A 17,252-nucleotide genomic window follows, 5' to 3' on the forward strand; every position below is an offset into this window, starting at 1 on the left:
CCTTGTCCTGTTTTTAATCAGAAATTGAGAGAGAGAGAGTAGTCCTGGCTTTTAAGACTTCTCCTGTTTCAGAATTGCTGTCACATGCTGGATTTTCAAGGCTCTTCATCTTTCCAAATATCTGAATTGACCTGCATCGCCAGATTTTCTCAAGAGAGAGAAATCCTGCTTCTAAACTTTCATTTCCATCCAGGTCACTGTCTTTAGCCAACACAAACCCCACAGGTTTTGGGTCCATACAAACCTGCTTCAGAGGCCTTCTACACAATCAAGAAAAAATTGCCACCAGTGGTCCCACCATCTCATCAGGTTTGGGCTAGAAAAACACTGTGGTATTTATTAGCACTGATGACTTTCCTCTTTCAAACTACTTGCTCACTAAAATACAAAGGTTTCATTTCATTCACACACAGACATGCCCTCTTGCCCCAAGATGAAAATATCCAAACTTCACATCTCATTTACTTGCCAGTGAGTAAGCCTTTGGCAGCGTTGCAAACTTGATGTGAATCGCGAGGGGATGTCCTGTGGCTGCCCAGCTCTTCAGGATCCTGAGTAACTGCAACTTTCTTACTCTTAGATGAGTTGCTGAGAGGCAGCAACATGACCAGGGAGCTTAAGGGCTGACTTTAACCAGGTTCTCATAGCTGCTCTAACAATAAGACACAAAATTCTATTTTAGCAATTATTTGTCTAATATTTCCCCCCTTACCTAAATAGAAAGATTTCACTTCCTTCCCTTCAAGCCTTCCCCCCTCAATTGTTATCTGGCTACCAGCAAAGATCTGTGAGAAAGTGTCTCAGAAATAGAGATTTCTGGCATGCCACCTGTTCATAACTCAAATACACAGAACTATATATAAATACATGACATGGAACAAAAATACACACACACACAAGGATACTGGGTGGATTATCACATGCATTCAGCGTGCTCCCTCTGAAGTCAATGGAAACCCAGCCTAGAGCATCTGATGAGAGTAAATACAGTGAGGAAAACACTTGCATGAGAAAGGCAGAACTGGAGCATGAGCCAGCTTGGAGGAGGTGCTTTCCCTGCGTACAGCACCAGATCCCTGCCGTGAAGGCTCCAAGAGTTCATAGGGCAGGAGGTTCCAAGCTTTCCAGATGTGCGTCAGGGCCCAGAGAGGGTCTGATGGACTTCTCTCTGCCCCGTGCTGATCTCTGCAGGAATAGCAACAATTGACCTTCTCCACCAAGATGTGGATTTTAAACTCCTTTTAATGAGAGCTAGCATCTGGAAACAAGGAAGAGCAGCCAGCATCGTGGCAACAGGCCAACTCTGCTGCAGCACCCCCAGCAAGCTCGTGAAAGAGCATCCATGGGCTACTGTTGGATGGCTTTGGGACAAAATTGTAGTTGCTGCCCTTGCCTTTTCCCCACTGCCACAATTATCTGTTTGCCCATTATCTTGTGGTGGAACACCTGGGCACGGTGTTTTTGAAGCTGGACTGGTAGGTTATCATGGCACTTTCTCACCCATGCTGTCCCTTGCACGTACATCTACAGTGCAGAAGGGATGCTTAGTGCTAACCAGGACAATGAAAACTGGCCAAGAGATCCCATGGATGAATGCAGCCTGCCACAGCACTGAAATCACTCTGGCTGGCACATGCAGATATCTGAAAGTTTGTTCTTTCACAGCAGGATTTTAAGATGATCCTCTGAGTTCAGACAAAATGACAAACTCATTTACATGTAAATTGCTTTCATTGCTTTGCAGAAAGGAAGGTTCTGCAGAGCAGTGTTGGACCCTGCATTTGGCCTGCCTTAAATTATAATATAAAAACAATTATAATAATACAAATACTACTTTGTACACAAAGCACGCCCTCCCCTGCAAACCCTGGCATGCTTCGGTAGGTCCTACAGCCCTCTAGTCAATAGTCACCCTCTCTGCACAGAGAGACATTGAGTGACTTGCCTGAGGCCACAGAGGAATTCTGTAGCAAGTCCAAGGAAAGCTTTGTGGCTCCTAGCTCTGCTTCTTGACCAACATTAACCAGCCTCAAATATATGCAGAAAACATCAAAGCTGACTGTGCTGGGAAGAAATTAAATCAGAAAACAAACAGAAAACTGACCCCAGGGTACTGTGAGGCCTCCTGGACTTTGCTGTTTGATCAGGGTAGTTAAGTGTTAAAAGCTTTTGTTGTACTTGCATTAGGATCACACAGCAAGTGCGCATAAACCACCAGTTATCTTGTAGGCAGAAAGGGGTGGAAGGAAAGCTGCACCTCCCCTGACAAGGAGTGAAGAGTTGTCACCAAAAGACAATGGGCAGAGGAAGGCTGGGGAATATGCATCAGAAACACCCTGCAGCAGCAGCAGCAGCAGCAGGGGGTAAAGCTGCCGTGTTTGCTGCAGGTATCCACAGGGCCAGCAGCTGATGCAGAGACACAACCTGGCACTGCAGAGACCGGCTCCTCTGCACACTCCTTTTGCTCCAAGGAGGAAGCCACAGGGATCTAGAGAGTGTCTTTTCAAACTGGTTTTGATGCTTTACAGTTCAAACCCATCTGAAAGGAGGAAGGTCAGCAACAAGAGCCACCACAGTGAGGCTAGAGGGGAAAATGGAGCTGCACTAGGGCACAACCCTGCTGGAACAGGGAGAATAGTTGGCTTCATTGAGGCTGAGACTCCTTTCTGCTGTGCCAGGGCAGCAGAGATCTCCACTTCACATGCTTACAAGCAGCCCCCCGATCCTGCAGAGCTGCTGAAGTTGTCCCTGTGAACAAATGATCTTTTCTGGCTTCTCAAATTCTGTACAATAGCAAGGAAAAAATACTTGACAGTATCTCTTTAAAGATAAACACACTGTAAACAGGAGATCTCCCCCGCCCCGGTAGCTTTCTTCCTCCTGCTTGTGCAAAACCAGAGGTTGCGACCTTCCCTGGGGTTCAGGCACAAGGACAGGATGCATGAGAATAAAGTTGCCTCTGTTTGCAGTGATACCATAGCTAATAGCACCAAGACCAACACTTAAAACATGCCTAATTTGAGGGCAGGGAGGATCTGGATTTGTTTTTCTTGACTGAACTAGAAAGTTCATCTTTAAATCTGTTCAGCTTCAAGCATGTGAGCTTTTGGCCTCCTTTAAACAGGGGAAATACCATTCTGTTTCTAAAAAGAAAAAAAAATAGCACATGGAAGAACAGTTCTGCAGTCAGTAAAAGTTTGGCTAACAAAAGGACTCCAGAGTCACGTAAAGAACATTTAATCCATGGATTATAGGCTCGCACCTGGCAGAAATGTATGTGTAAATACAGGCGTGCAGAGCGTCTACACCCTGGGCTAAGGCAGAGGGGAGTTCTGCAGCTAGGAGAGAGAAAGGATCCTTACTACTAATTTTCATAGTTAAATATTTCTCACTCGCACTCACACATACGCAGGCTGCTCCCAGAGAGTTCAGCCTTGGGAAGGATAAAGGAAAGGGCTCAGTTCGGTCTGGGCTGGTGCTGAGTAGCTCCTCTTCTGTTTGCAGTGGTTGTGCAGCAAACTCTTTTTATTTGCAGGCAGAGTTTTTACTGCATTAATTATCCTGTGAGTCACTGGGTAATGGACAGTAACTTGGCTCTCCCAGTTGTTAGAATAGTGTAATTCAGCTCTAATGCAGTGGGTTGTCGAACACGGCATCTGGCAAGATGGAAACTTTCAGTTTCTTTTCAGGCCAGCTGTACTCCTTTGGAAGTTTAAACTGTAAGACAGTAAAGAGAACCAATTAATGCATATCACTACAATCTGCACAGAAAAAACAAAATTGTTGCAAAGACAGGCAGTCCCAGTCCCCCAAAGGCAGGCAGTTATTATTGTTTTTTAAAACAAGAGGCCACTAAGAAAACATTTCCCCATCGGTATGTTTTGGACAGCAGTGGACATTAGATAATGTGGCCTGTCTCGGCTGCCAAAGTAAAGTTGTGAGCTTTCAGCCCAAGTGCTGTTTATTTCATCAGATGAATTTTGGAGGGTTTCTGCCCCCATCACTATTTCCACTTCCCAACCTCTCAGAAGATTTGCAGCAAAAGTGTCTTTCCTCCTATCTAACCACGTCCCTCTTCTTTCACCCAGCTCAGCCCCCAGAGCCCACATTTGCTTTAAAGGGAGTCTGAGGGCAGCTTTCAAACCCCTGCTGTTCAGAGTGGAATGTAGGTGAGCCATCAGAGCTCTCTGGTGACAGGCAAACTGTGCTGCCCTGGCTGGGGAGAGCCAATGTGCCTGCACAGCATTCCTGCTGCAGTCCTTCCCACCTCTGGCACAAAGGCCTCACAGAGCCCTACAATGCCTTGTGCTCACACAGGCACTCAGCTGCTCAGGCTGTTTTGCAAACACTGGTTGAAGCACACAGAAGGGAGATTTTTTGCTCTAGTCTGGTTTACACAGCACTGTCTGTGGCCAATGTTTCCCAAACAAGGCAAGTCCACCGGTCCCATCCTGATGTCCCTGCCTGGGCTAGGAAGTCACCCCAACATCAACCCAAACACAACCAATTCAGGGACAGAACTGCAAGGGACCTTACCACCAACCCTTCTCACAACCATGTGACCAGTGCCGAAGCATTCACACAGGTCTCTCAAACACAGCTGTGGGGTGGGGTGAAGGTGTGAGGTGGAATCTCTTAGGCCACAAATCTGCCTCTTCCACAGCTGAATGGCAACCAGTTCTGCATAGGCATTTTATGCAATCCCAGTGGCCAACCTGAGGACCAAAACACATGGCAGGGAGGGGAATAGCTCTGGAAGCCTGTTTGCAGGCTCATTTTGTTTTCAAAACTATACTGCACCCAATGTTGCACCGCCTTGCCCTGTGATACTCCCTGACACCCTGATGGAACTCTCAGGCAGGAATCTCGTGGGGACCCAACACCACGAGTGACAATCTGCCCTGGAAGTGGCTAATTCAGGACGGTTATGGATACAGTGGTCCTCTCCTAGGAGATCCTCAGACTCAGGTCAGCAGCACATAGGCTTCCCAGGGCTGTCTGGATAAGAGAGCTGGTACAAGGGGACAGTGACTGGAAATCATCAGTCTTTATCCAATTACTTGTCTTTCTTCCTATAAGCACCCTGTTTCTGATGGGCACCAACACAGGCTCAGTGTGAGGCTCCTGCTAAAGGAGATCCCCTCCAGCTGCCTGCTCCACAGCAAGGGTGTCTCTAACATGAATTTGCTCCTGATCTTGCTCCATTTGCAGCTGCCCATGAGGGTAACCTGCAGTTAGTATCCATTGACCTTAATATGCTGATGGTTCGTGGTCTGATCCATGATCTGGGGGCACAGCAGGAGGATTCTTCAGGATAGAGGCTACCACAAACTCCTGTTTGTTATCCTCTAGGAAACAAACAGCTCAAGTCGTATTTAAGTTTTTCTATAAACTCAAGCCCTGTGTATAGCTTGCACCATGTAATCCACTGGCCCTGCACAGCCCAGAGAATTCTGAGTTGCTGTCTAGGACGTGTGAAAAACATGTAAAGATACTCAGACAGATTATTACACTTAATTTCACTTAACACAGGTGGTTCTTTATGTGGCAAAGGAAAGACTCCTCACAGTGCTTCATTCTACCACATGAACATCATCAGCAACAGTCAGGCCTGCTGAGGAATGCTTTCAGTTGGCCCGACCCGGATCCTGCAAGTTACAAATCCTTGGAGGAATCTGGATGCTGAAAGATCACATTTCATCTCAAGTATTTTCCTTTTTATAAACAGCAGTGGTTCCAAAGCAATCCTCTTGGAGAAGTCATCCTTTGCATTTGTTTGTTTTTCACTTTTTAATTCAGCAAAGTCACAGTGAGTGGGAACCAAACACCCTGTTGCTGTGCCAGGAGCTGCCATGCTCTTTGCCTCAATGGACAGTGAAAGAACACAAGCTGTCCAAAGCCTTCACTAAAGGGCCTTCAAACCAAAGTGCTCCTGGGCTTCCATGTCACTAGCAAAAATGAGCTTTGGATTAGGTTTAACTGGATAAAAGCTGGCCTGAAAGTCACTGCACAGCCAGCAGCATGCTCCCCTCACTCACACAGAGAGGAACACCCTGGCATTAAGTCAACTCTGGATTAAACAATTAGAGCCCTGAGATTTTCCTGGGGGGAGGGGAGCAGAGCAAGGGACGGGAGGGCTGTTCTACAAGCCAAGGAAAGTTTCTTTAGAGTCTGCAGGGAGCTGTAAAAAATGGGATTAAAAATATTACATGTCATTTCTGCCACTGATCTTTGAAGTCAAGCAGAATATTTATATGGCATGCATGGGAGAGGGGTGTTAAATGTTCCCCAGGAAGAGATCACATGGCAGTGGGAAGTTTAGTACCAGCTTTATAAAGCCCCCCTGGCTGTTGCTGTAATGCTTCCAGACTGGTGATGGTCCTTCACACACCGTGCAGGGCCAGCAGGTGAAGGCCAAGTAGCAGATGTGAAACAGCCCTGCCTGCTTGCCAAACCCACTAAAGGAGGCCCATGCAACAGATTGTTCAAAAGTATATGTGCTACCACCACTTCCAGCCTTTCTGAAAGCAGGGAAGGTGATGTGCTAGGAGCTGCTGGTGAGGACCACATCTATGCATGGCATGGAGGAAACCCTGCCCTGCCACCTGGCCCAGGGGCTGCACTGCTTTCATTTGGGGTGCTCAGATACTCTGCTGGAAAAGATGCTGATGGAAATCAAAACACAGAGTCTCCCTTAATATCTATCCCTGTCTTGTATTTCTTGCAATCCCTTCTCTCAGTGCCTTAGTAGTTCACAGCAAATGTGAAGGCTTAGCATGGCCTCAAGTCTATGGATGGGGCAGGGCTGCAGCCTGCAGGCTGAGGGGAGGATCAAAGACAAGCTGCAGGATGGGCTGAGCTCTCTGGGACAGTACATGGAAGATACAGGAATGATGCAGCCTTACTTCCTCTGGAGAATTCAGATCTTCTAAATCTTCCAGCATTCTCTCTACAAACTCTTCAGTCAATAGGATCTGCAAAGGAAATACAGTATATTATGTTTTACACTCTTAGTTTTAGCTAATTGCAGGAACAGCATGAATTCTGCACGGAGCAGACTGTACCAACTCACTCCTTCCCATATGTCCTTCTTTACTGCAATACAAAGGTTTGAGGGCAAGGAACTCCTAACTTTGTCTTCCACCCCAACCACTGAAAAAAATGTTGAAATTACACAGCAATCTTTTTTGACCCTCAATTATCTCCCTCAGTCTAAAATTAGAGGCTTGGCTTTAGACAGAAAGAGTGGGGAAGGAGGAAAAAGGGTCAAGATAACAACTGTTGGAGAGACAGTGGGAGACAGCCACTTTCATCTGATCCATTGAAGTCAAGCTCACAGTTTAATCAGGAAATAGCAGCATAGGAAGAGACAGAGATCCATACAGAGCTGGTGCTCTGGGCATGGGGAAGGGCCTGACCCCAGTGCAGCACATTGTTCACATGAACCAGACGCTGGGTATGGGAAGTGTTCCCAGAGGTGCCCACGCAAGGTACCCCCATATTGTGATGGCACATGCCCATCCTGCGTGCCTGTGCTGGGAAAGCTTTTGGCTCATCTCAGAGCAGGCTGGCAAGCATGAAGCAGTCCAAGAAAACAGCTGCTGTCAAGTCAAAAGTCCTGGATGAGGACCCCGACCCCAGCTCCACAGAGTCCCCCAAGTCACAGAAACCAGAAACATCACGGGGGAAATCAGGCCTGGAAATTCAAGCAGAGGAACTCCCACCCTCTTTAAAAAAATATGTGATAGGCAAAAGCAAACACATCCTGCCCTCTTCACAAGAGCCGCAAAGGCCAGAGCTCCAGGCAGGACAGCTGGCTTGGCACAGGAGCAGAGACGGCCGTGCAGGACCAGGCAAACATCTCCACGCAGTGAGGGGGCCTTGGAGCAGCATTCCTGGGAGTTAGGTTGCAGCAGCATCCAGTGGATTATTATTTCCATTTTAGCCTACAAGTTTGTTTCTTTCCCTCTGCTCCTCCTTTCCTTCCTCTGGTCCACCCTTTCCTCCTCTCTGGCATTATTTTCCATCCAGAAGAGCCCACCATTCCCATGCCCCCTTTCTCACCCTTCCTCTCCCTGTTCTTCCCAGCCATGAGCCCTGTGCTCCAGAGAAGGGACTGTTCTAGCACCAAACAGTGGTGAAGCCAAGTAGCCAGTTGCACTGCTCTCCACCTCACACATGGAAGAGGGGCAGCCAGGCTGTCCCACTGCCCTGCTGAAAGCCCACCTCCTGTGCCCACTGACTGCTTAGGGACAGTGGAGAGTGAGTGATGCCAGGATGCCATGGGCAAGTGGAAGCCTCTGGGCTCCATTTTGGCAACACATAAGCAGGACTATTGGACAGAAAGAGAAATTGAATACTCTCATCTCCCTTTCTTCTTTTTTTGGGCAAGACAAGAGATCCAAAAACCACCAAATCTAAATCCAAGGTGTCTGCAGTCCTCTCCCCTCAACATTGCCACACTGCTGCCACTACACACAGATTTCCTGGGGGATGATGGAACCACAACCTCCCCTTTCCACTACATTCCCCTCTTCACTTAGCTTCAACCTGCAGCAGGCTCCAGGCCAGGCTTTATGACCAAGCTGCTCAGCATGAATGCAGGCACCTTTACCAGGCCTTTCTGATCATACCTTGAGCCTGAAAAGCTCTGCCTCAGCTTGGAGCCAGCAGCTTGCTGCTTTGGACAGGACTCTGCAACCTGGCACCAATCTGCAGACTGGCAAGCTGAGGAACATTGCAGTGAAACACGCAGTGCCACCGCAAACTGCTGCAGTCTCCTTGCAGGGGCCTGCAACTCTTCTGCCATTGAACTGGAGACACTCATTTGCTGGCTGTTTGCAGGAGGAGGAGGGAGAAGTCTGGCCCTGTTGGAGGCAGGAGGGCAACCTGATCACTCAGCTCAGGAGGAAGGGCTGGGTGGGGAGCTGGGGCTGTGCTCCGAGAGGATCGCTTTCTGCGGAGGTGCAGTCTGCAGTGGGGTGAGGGAATGAAAACAATTTGGCAGACATCAAAATCTACAGAACAGCCGGAAAAAGGAGGAGGAATTGGTATTCACAGCAATCAGGCCAGGAGGAAATGAATATTCAGCCATCCACGGATGAGCAAAAATGCCAGAGGTTGGGATGGGTGAGAGAGCAGGAATGAGGAGCTGCAGCTTTGGCAGGGAGACTGGAAGTCAAGCACAGCAGGAAGACCCCTGGGCACTCCCAAGGTGCCACAGGCAGGAGAGAAATGGGAGCCACGTGTGCAAGGCAGCCAGCTGCTCTGAGGCTGCAGGAAGAAAAGACAGGGTATGCAGGGGTAAACAGCAAAGGGTGGAGGGAATGAAAGAGGGGACAGGTCAGGTCTTGGCTAAGGACAAACCTACATGAAGCAGTGTGCCTAGCATCAAAACTGGGGTACAATGCCTGAAGATGGCTGAGCCTGTCTACAGCTCACTGCCCTCTCTCATGAATTTTGGTAATCCAGCTGAAATAGAAGCACAAATTCCACTGAGGCACTGAGCTGAACTGGCTCCCTGAAAGGTCTGACAAGTGGAGCGAGACAGGAGACCACAGCTCAGCTCAGCTGCATTTGGGGGCTCAAAGCAATGGCAGCCTGCTCTGTGCAGCACGTGAGGAAAGATCAGTGCCTTCTGCAAGCCCTGCAGGGACAGTTAACTTTGGAGGTCAGCAGGTGTCACAGGTTGCAGTGACAAACTGCTGCAGTGACATTCACACACATAGTGTGTGTCTCAGAGCCTGTCCTGAACAGTCCAGGTCAGAAAAAAACCCACCCCAAATGCTACTACCCCACACTGCTGGGCAGACCTGCTTTCCTTCCTGGAGAAGAAGGGACACTCCAAAGAGCAGGTGTAACCAAATGTACAAACAGCCACGTCCTACAACACAGGAAACTGGCACTCTTGAGGTTCTCCTGAGCATGTAGGGGCAAGGCATGTGCCAGCAGGACACCAACTGCTTAAGAGGGCTTGGAAGCAAGAAATATTGTCATGCTGGATTCACGTCTAGACAAGATTTCTCCTGTTAGAAGTATCCCAATCAAAACGGCCCAAGAGCACTAATGCCTGTGCTCATATATAGACCAGGCTGCCATCCCCACCTGCAATTAGCTAAACCACCTTTGTGCTGGTGAGTGAGTCTTATGGACAAGGCTGAGAATAAATCAAATCCTATCTCAGCACCCCTCACTCACAATATTTCACATTTCCAGTTCTTGTAGCATGCCTGCTCCTGCACAGTATGATACCCCAGTACATTAACACACACACACACGTTGTATGTGCATGATATTAAAGGTGACATTCCCAGCAAATAAACATGACAGACTGCCGTTGCTCTAGGCACCTAATTTAATTTCCTCTGGGATTTAAACCTTAGAAGCTCAAATTAAACAAATAGGCCTCACTCACTTTATACTTCAGAACTGAATCTGAGTTTTCCTCTGATGCTGTTGACTGATCTTATCAACAGGACACTACACAGAGATCACAATGATGAAGCAGCTTATTCCCTTCCCAAAGGAAAACAGAGCCCCACTGTTGTGCTGCAGCCATGGGAAAAGCCGACACAATCTGGAGGGCAAACGAAGCCATCCCATGTGCACTGAACGAGCCTCTTCTCCCATGAAATCTCTCAGCTGGTGCTGAGGAAGCAAAGGAGCAGTCCTGAGCAGGTGTCCTGGGTGCTGCAGCAGCCCAGTCTCACAGCACTGTGTTTTCACAGCCCTGTGCAAACACCCAGCCTGCCAAAGCTGGTCACAGGGTGCAGCTCCGCCTGAGCAATGGCTGTTTGCAGTATGAACAGTGAATGGCCCTGCCAGCCAGCTGTGGGTACCTGAAACAACTCCTTGGGTGCTGCACAGTCCTGCTCACACCAGGATCTCCCAGACCTGACCTAGAGAGGCCTGGACATGTGCTAAACCACTGCCAGCAGATCTGGATTCCATTTGCTCTGTGTTTTGTGGCACTGAGTCATGCTACAGATGCTCGGAAGATGACAACAGCCAGAAGATAAGTCCCTGTTTTCTATCACAGGTACCTACCACACCACTGAAGTACAAAGTTTGGGTTCTCAGCACTTCACTAACAGCTGCAAGTGTCCAGACATGTTCAGAACACCCGGCTAGGCTGTCTCATTCAGGTGGATGTGCTGAGGGAACACATGCTGTCTCCCTCTCGTGGCAAGTCTCACCTGAGGTTGCTGAAATCTACTTCTTATTCACAGGGCTCACCTATGGGTCACCTCAAGGAGTTTGTGTTGAAGCTTTCTGTGCTGAAGCTTTCATACTCACATCTGGCAGAAAAATCTGTATGATGACTTGTTACAGGTACTCAGCTGCAGGCATACGAAAATGGATGAAATCTAAATGTGCACACAAGATCATGGGACTCCAGATGAGTTTGGCTGACTTTGAAAGCACCTGGTGCTTAGTAAAACATTAAAGATTTTATAGTCAGCTTACAGGTACCACCCCACAGTTAACTCCCCATCTCTCACTACAGGGCTCAACACTGCCATGAGGGATTGACGTTTTCAGCTCAGGAAAGGCTCCTGGGGACAGAGGTCATACCAACACTGAACGCCTGGCACAGCTGGCAAGACTCTCAGAGGCTGAGATAGGAATCAAGCTGCACCTCTGTCCAACTTAAGGAAACATGCTTTGCCCAGGGCAAGACACAAGGAAATAAATGGCCCAGCTACATTGAAGCAGAGGCTTTCACTGATAATACTCAATTTTCTTGCCTACTTAGGAAAAAACCAAACAATCACACACTTTGCCCTAGTGCTCTGTTTGCATTAAACACTGCAAGTTGCTTTTCTAGCAGGTTTGTCAAAGAAAGGAAACCATGTTTTATTAGTTCTGGAGTTAGTACATAGCTGGCCTGTATGTCCAGCTAGAAAAGGTGAGGACACATTGCAATAAACCCTTATGTAAACCACACCAACCTTTGTAAGAAACTGTTCATCCATTGGTGCTACGCCTAGAACAGGTGGAACAGTTGTATCCTAAGCCAAATCATCTGTTACATCTGCAAATATCCAGCAACTTTTATGAGTCCTTTGCTCTGAAAATGTTTCAGCTTAATTCTTGTAGTCAGCATAGCAAAAAGTTAAGTTAAACTGTGTCAGCCTTTCCCAGAAAAACTTCTACCAATAAAATCCCCTGATGGGAGGATTGTGTTGTGCCACAGGCAGCCCCTAGCCCACCTCTCTGCTCTCTCCTTGACCTGGCTTCTTTGCACTGCTTTGCTCAAGCTGCAAGAGGTTCAGAGCAGAGGTCTTGTCACCCTGTTCTACGTTAGGCCAGCCCTGACACTGTCTGAAAAGGCCACGTTGCTGTCTGAATCCATCACAGCTCTCACTACAGCCTCAAAGGTACCAGTATTGCAACAAACACCTCTGATGGGAAATTCCACTGCTGCTCTTGCAGGAGATTCGCAACCCCCCTTGTAAAAGAGAAACATCCACTCACAGATGCCTCAGGGACGCTATTGCTTCACACCATGATGTTACAATCCCAGAAGAGGAAATATAGGATGACACTGAAAGATTTTGACCTTGTGGGATCTTTTCATGACATTCTTGGTCACAAGGTTGATCCCGAGGACCTGAACTCCTTAAAGCCCAGACTGATGAGATCTATCATGCAGACAAGGCTTCTTTGATTCAATACATAAAATTTGGCTCAGCTGGGGAAAGGGCTGTCAGGGAAGCCAAGACAACAGGCAAATCCAATTCTTTCAGAGAGAAAAAGCAAAGGAAGAACAGACATTTCAAGGAATGCACTAAGTGGGTGGAAGACAACCTACACAAAGTAGCCAAAATCAAAGTCTCCTTTGAATGGCAAGGGAGGGGTATTAGGTGGCAGGATAGACAGCCAGTCAGATTAAGAAGGATGAAAGAACCTGACTCATCCAAAACTAGCCTGGACAAAGTACTAGAGAATATGCTGCAGGAGAGTTGACATTGGGAAGATTATCATGTTCTAACGGTACATTTCTACCCTAGATGAAATGTCTCATTCAGCTGTGAGGGAGAAGAACACAAAGGGATAATGCAATAAGCTTTTGGGGAGTGTTTGGAGTACATGATAAACTTACTGGAAAACTGCTAGCTTACATTTCCAAGACCTGCTCAAGAATTTGGGGAAGCCATTCAAAACATTCTGAAAAATAATTTCATGAGCAGACACATAAAACTGCTTTGGTGAAGAGCAGGCCGTAGCTGTACACAACTCAAACCAGCTTGTGGGTGTTCCTGAACTCGCCACGCTAAGAATAACACGTCTATTCAAGTGTGGGGAGACCAAAAATCAAGGCTATGTCTTCATGAGAGGACATGACCCATAGCTACCACTTACAAGTGAGCATCTTCAGCATCAGAGTAGCTCTTTCAAATGTTGCTTTGAACCTCTGTTGCTGCCATTATGCCAATGTGCATAAATGATTTAACATGTGGTTGAGCCGAGAGAAGAACCAGATGTGCTCATTTCCAGGGGAATGTCCTGACTCTACCGGAACAAAGTCATTCTCTTGTGCACTCTGTCTCTGTGACTAATTCAGTGTTTTATATGATGTGGAACAACTCCAATTGGAAGAGCTGAGGAAGAACCAAAATACCCTATAGCTGTGGTGCCCATAAACCAAAGAAGTAGAAAAAGGGGTTCAAGAAATTTAAAAAAGAAATAAACTATGAGTTTCTCATATCCTATGCAAGCATTATATCCCTTAAATATTGATTAGAGAAGGCAAACTCCTAACACCTCCAGCCCTATTCTGCAAAACCAGATTTTTTTTCCTGTTTTTATTGAAGAAAACTTTCTTATTTCTTATTTCTGGTTTCATTCAACATAAAAGGATTTTATTTCAGCTTTTGGTCTCTTTAAGGCTTTTGTTTCAGCAAGAAAAACTGAAAATATTTAAAGATTGGGCTCAGTCTGATCTTCTTTCCCAGATTTTTCACTTAGGTTGCCAAACCAAAAGAATGGATCATCCCCCATGACCCTGCTCACAGTAATCCCCTCTCTGCTGTGACTGCCAGCATAGATAGCACATGTTGATAGCTCCTGCATGCTGGATGCTTCCCACAGCTTCCATGTACCTATCCTGCCTACAGGCACATTTAACATTTTCTATGAAAGGTTTGACCTTGCTGTCCTAAGCCTCAACTTATTTTTCCATGCTGGATGCCTTGTTTTTTGATTTTTTTTTCTAAAGGTTTTTAGGGAAAAAGGAATCAAGAGAGGTATTTTGGAAAAAGTGTATTTTGACAGTACTAGCAAATTCATATGATAATTTTGTTGGCACGAGAACACCCCTTATGAAGAGGGTGATGAAGATTAGCAAATGAGTGTTCTGGAGGACAAGGGAAAGTCTCCTGATCATGAAAAAGCTTTGCTAAGTCAGAAGTCTCTGAAAGTACTGTTTGCCCATAGCTTTCATGAGAAATGAAGAGTCCTCCTTCACTGAGCACATCCCAGCCCAAGGCAGCTCTGTCCCAAAATAGGGCAGAGGTAGCTAAGGAGTGATTTTTCCTCTAATCATTCCTCTGAGAGGCGAGGGATTGCTATGTCACCAGGCACATCAGGACTAATGGCAGGGAAACTCTCCAGCACTCTCAGTGTTTCTGCTGGAAATCAGACCATGTGGAGGAGGAGGAGAAGGAATTTTCCATCTTGAATGAAGGGGAGGAGGGGAAAGCAGAGACGGGCCAGGAAGAGGGGAAGACAAAGACACAGAAAAACAGGATGAAGGGCAGATCAGATGCCAAAGCTGGCGACAACAAAGGGCAAGGAGCCTGGAGAACCCCATTTCCACAGCCCTAAAATTCACATGCTGTCAGATGGACATTGGGAACCTACTGGCAAGGGAGGAGAGCAAAGAGGGCCCCCCAGCAGTGCCTGGTGCCAGAGGATAACACCCCACCATTGCTGTGAGCTCTTCAGCTCACACAGACACACTCACATTGGGCTGAGAATCAGGGGGTGCCAAGTGCCAATGATCCATAGCCTCCACCTGCCTAACAGGATTAGTCCCAAACCCAAGTAAATTACCTGGAAAAAATACCCTCTGCACTCAGAGATGAGTGACATTGGGTGTACAAAACTTTGGAAATTGCTGCACAGAAATGATGCCAGGCTAATTTGGCACCAGCACGTCTGCCTCATGAAACAAATTTGTAATCACAGGATCACCTGCAGTTTTTCTCCAGCAAGACCTCTGCCCTGCTCAGTCCTCAGGATGGTTTTGCTCACTGAATGCAGCATTAGTCATCATTTCTTTTCATTATCATTCAACTTGATTCCCCATTCTCTCCTACTCTCTTCCCCTTTATTTAGTATGCTGCATCCAACTACTGCCAGCATGGATAACACTGGAAGTACCTAATCTTACTGTCCACCACTCTCAGCCTCTGACGTGCTTGGCCTCACATTTCTGCAAGGCAGGGAAGTGCTGTCTTCAGTACAGCAGATGGGGGATGGAGGCTCAAGGAAGTAGAGACTTAAAAGTCACAGAGAAAATCTGCAGGAGCAGGAAACTGAACATGGGTCTTTCACCACAGCTCCCAGGCTGAATCCCTGCCCCAAAGAAATCCTATCTCTCTCTTGACCTGCAAGAATAAATTTTAATCTCTTCCTGAAATTGTTTCTGCTGTTCATCTGTGGAGAATGCCTGGCAAGCACTGAATTCATTGCATTCTTCACAGGATGACTGGAAGAATGTTCTTCTGAACAGACATAGGAAAATAAATGAAGAAAAAGTTGAATCTGAATGTCTACTTCTTGTGAGTGCCCATCTCAAGACTTGCAGATTCCTGTTTTCCAGTCCACTTAGTCCAGTCCACAGAGGTATGCACAAGGGAATTCCTCCTGACCTCCTCTTGTTGCTGGGAACACAGATCAGACTTCAGGTTTGAGCTGGGCATCCAGACAATGAGGAACACAAAGTCACTTGCCAGGTGAGAATATTTTAGCTTAAGACTCTGGAATAAGAATAGTAGACGCAGGAACAGGACCCAGTTCTCCAGGGCAATGTTTAACAGGCTTCACTATAAGACTACTCTGATTTTTTGCAGTTACCTGCCTCATTCATAACACACTTTCCAATTTTAACAAATAAAGTGGGAATCCTATAGGAAAGAGTCTACTTTACTCCATGCTCCTGATCCATCCCCCAAACATACTGCATCTCTGTGCAGTGAATGAGGCAAGCACACTCTGTTAAAAATGTGTATGATTCTTCAATTAGATATTGCATTGAAATGCACATGTGTAACAGGGGCAAGGCTAAAGTGCAGAGCTATTTCTTACATTCTGTGTGCTAGATTTTACAGTTAACGAGGACTCTTTAACTATAGGTTTGTTTTTACTGCACTGTATTGGCTTGTATGTCAGAGTCTGCAGTAGTATCTGATGCGTAACATGCACATTGCACATGATCAAAGGCTTGAAATGTCATCTTCCTGCCTAGAACAATGACTGCCTAAAGCAGCAGGAGCAGAAATTATCTAAAGGTAGAGTTAAACAAACCTCCTTCTCCCCTCTGGGGAGAGTAAGCAGTCCAGGTGAGCAAGGCAGGAGGGGAGAACAGCCTGCTTTGTGCTAGACGGGCAGAGAGCTCCACATAAAAGCAGAGGAGCTTTGCAGAAGCATGTCCTGACTCCCATCACTGGAGACTTAATGATGGTAATTCCCAAAGGATGATGCATGCTGACAGGCTTTGACACAAACTACCCCAGGATAATATTAATATGTATTAAAGGCTCAGGCAACTTTATTGGGATGGGCTTGATCAGTAACACATTTCAACAGAGCGTCTCTATCATCTGTCGGAGCAAAAGTAAGGGAGGGAGAGAGAACACACGCACAACCTCACCTTGCTTTGGGAATGTTTTAGAGACAAACAAGGTCAATCTGTGATGAATTGCACACTTGGCACAGCTCAGATGTTGGACCAAGGACGCTCCACCACAAATTTGAATGTCACTGTGAGGCAGTTTATGTTGGAGTCTGTCTGCATGATCAGCATCCTTAACCCTCCAGCATGGGCCAGACACCTCCTGCACAGCCTTTCCCTGTGCATCTGGAACATCTATCCCTTGGAAAGCAGAGGAGAGGTGCTTAGGAGGCAATGTGGGGGCTCTGCAGTCACAGCACTGGAGGAAGGGGGAGTGGAAGAAAGAACCGCGGAAGCCTTTGATCATTTGTAATGTTAATTCAAGTGTTACACATCAGAGACTTTGCCACAG

The 17,252-nt window shown here is 46.9% G+C and overlaps 1 protein-coding gene across 2 annotated transcripts in view; it reads right to left on the reverse strand.

Annotated features, from left to right (window-relative positions):
• Positions 1 to 305: 305 nt before the first annotated feature.
• Positions 306 to 17,252, reverse strand: part of SUFU (SUFU negative regulator of hedgehog signaling) — an 84,756-nt gene continuing 67,809 nt past the window's right edge. For both annotated transcript variants that reach the window (XM_064716379.1, XM_064716378.1), the window contains exons 11-12: positions 6,906 to 6,974; positions 306 to 3,717 (exon numbers count right to left, since the gene is read on the reverse strand). In XM_064716379.1, coding sequence (XP_064572449.1) covers positions 3,628 to 3,717; positions 6,906 to 6,974 — 159 coding nt within the window. In that variant the 3' untranslated portion in view covers positions 306 to 3,627. The remainder of the gene's footprint in view (positions 3,718 to 6,905; positions 6,975 to 17,252) is intronic.

The sequence above is a fragment of the Zonotrichia leucophrys genome, chromosome 6 (assembly GCF_028769735.1).
Source record: "Zonotrichia leucophrys gambelii isolate GWCS_2022_RI chromosome 6, RI_Zleu_2.0, whole genome shotgun sequence".
Lineage (NCBI taxonomy): Eukaryota > Metazoa > Chordata > Aves > Passeriformes > Passerellidae > Zonotrichia > Zonotrichia leucophrys.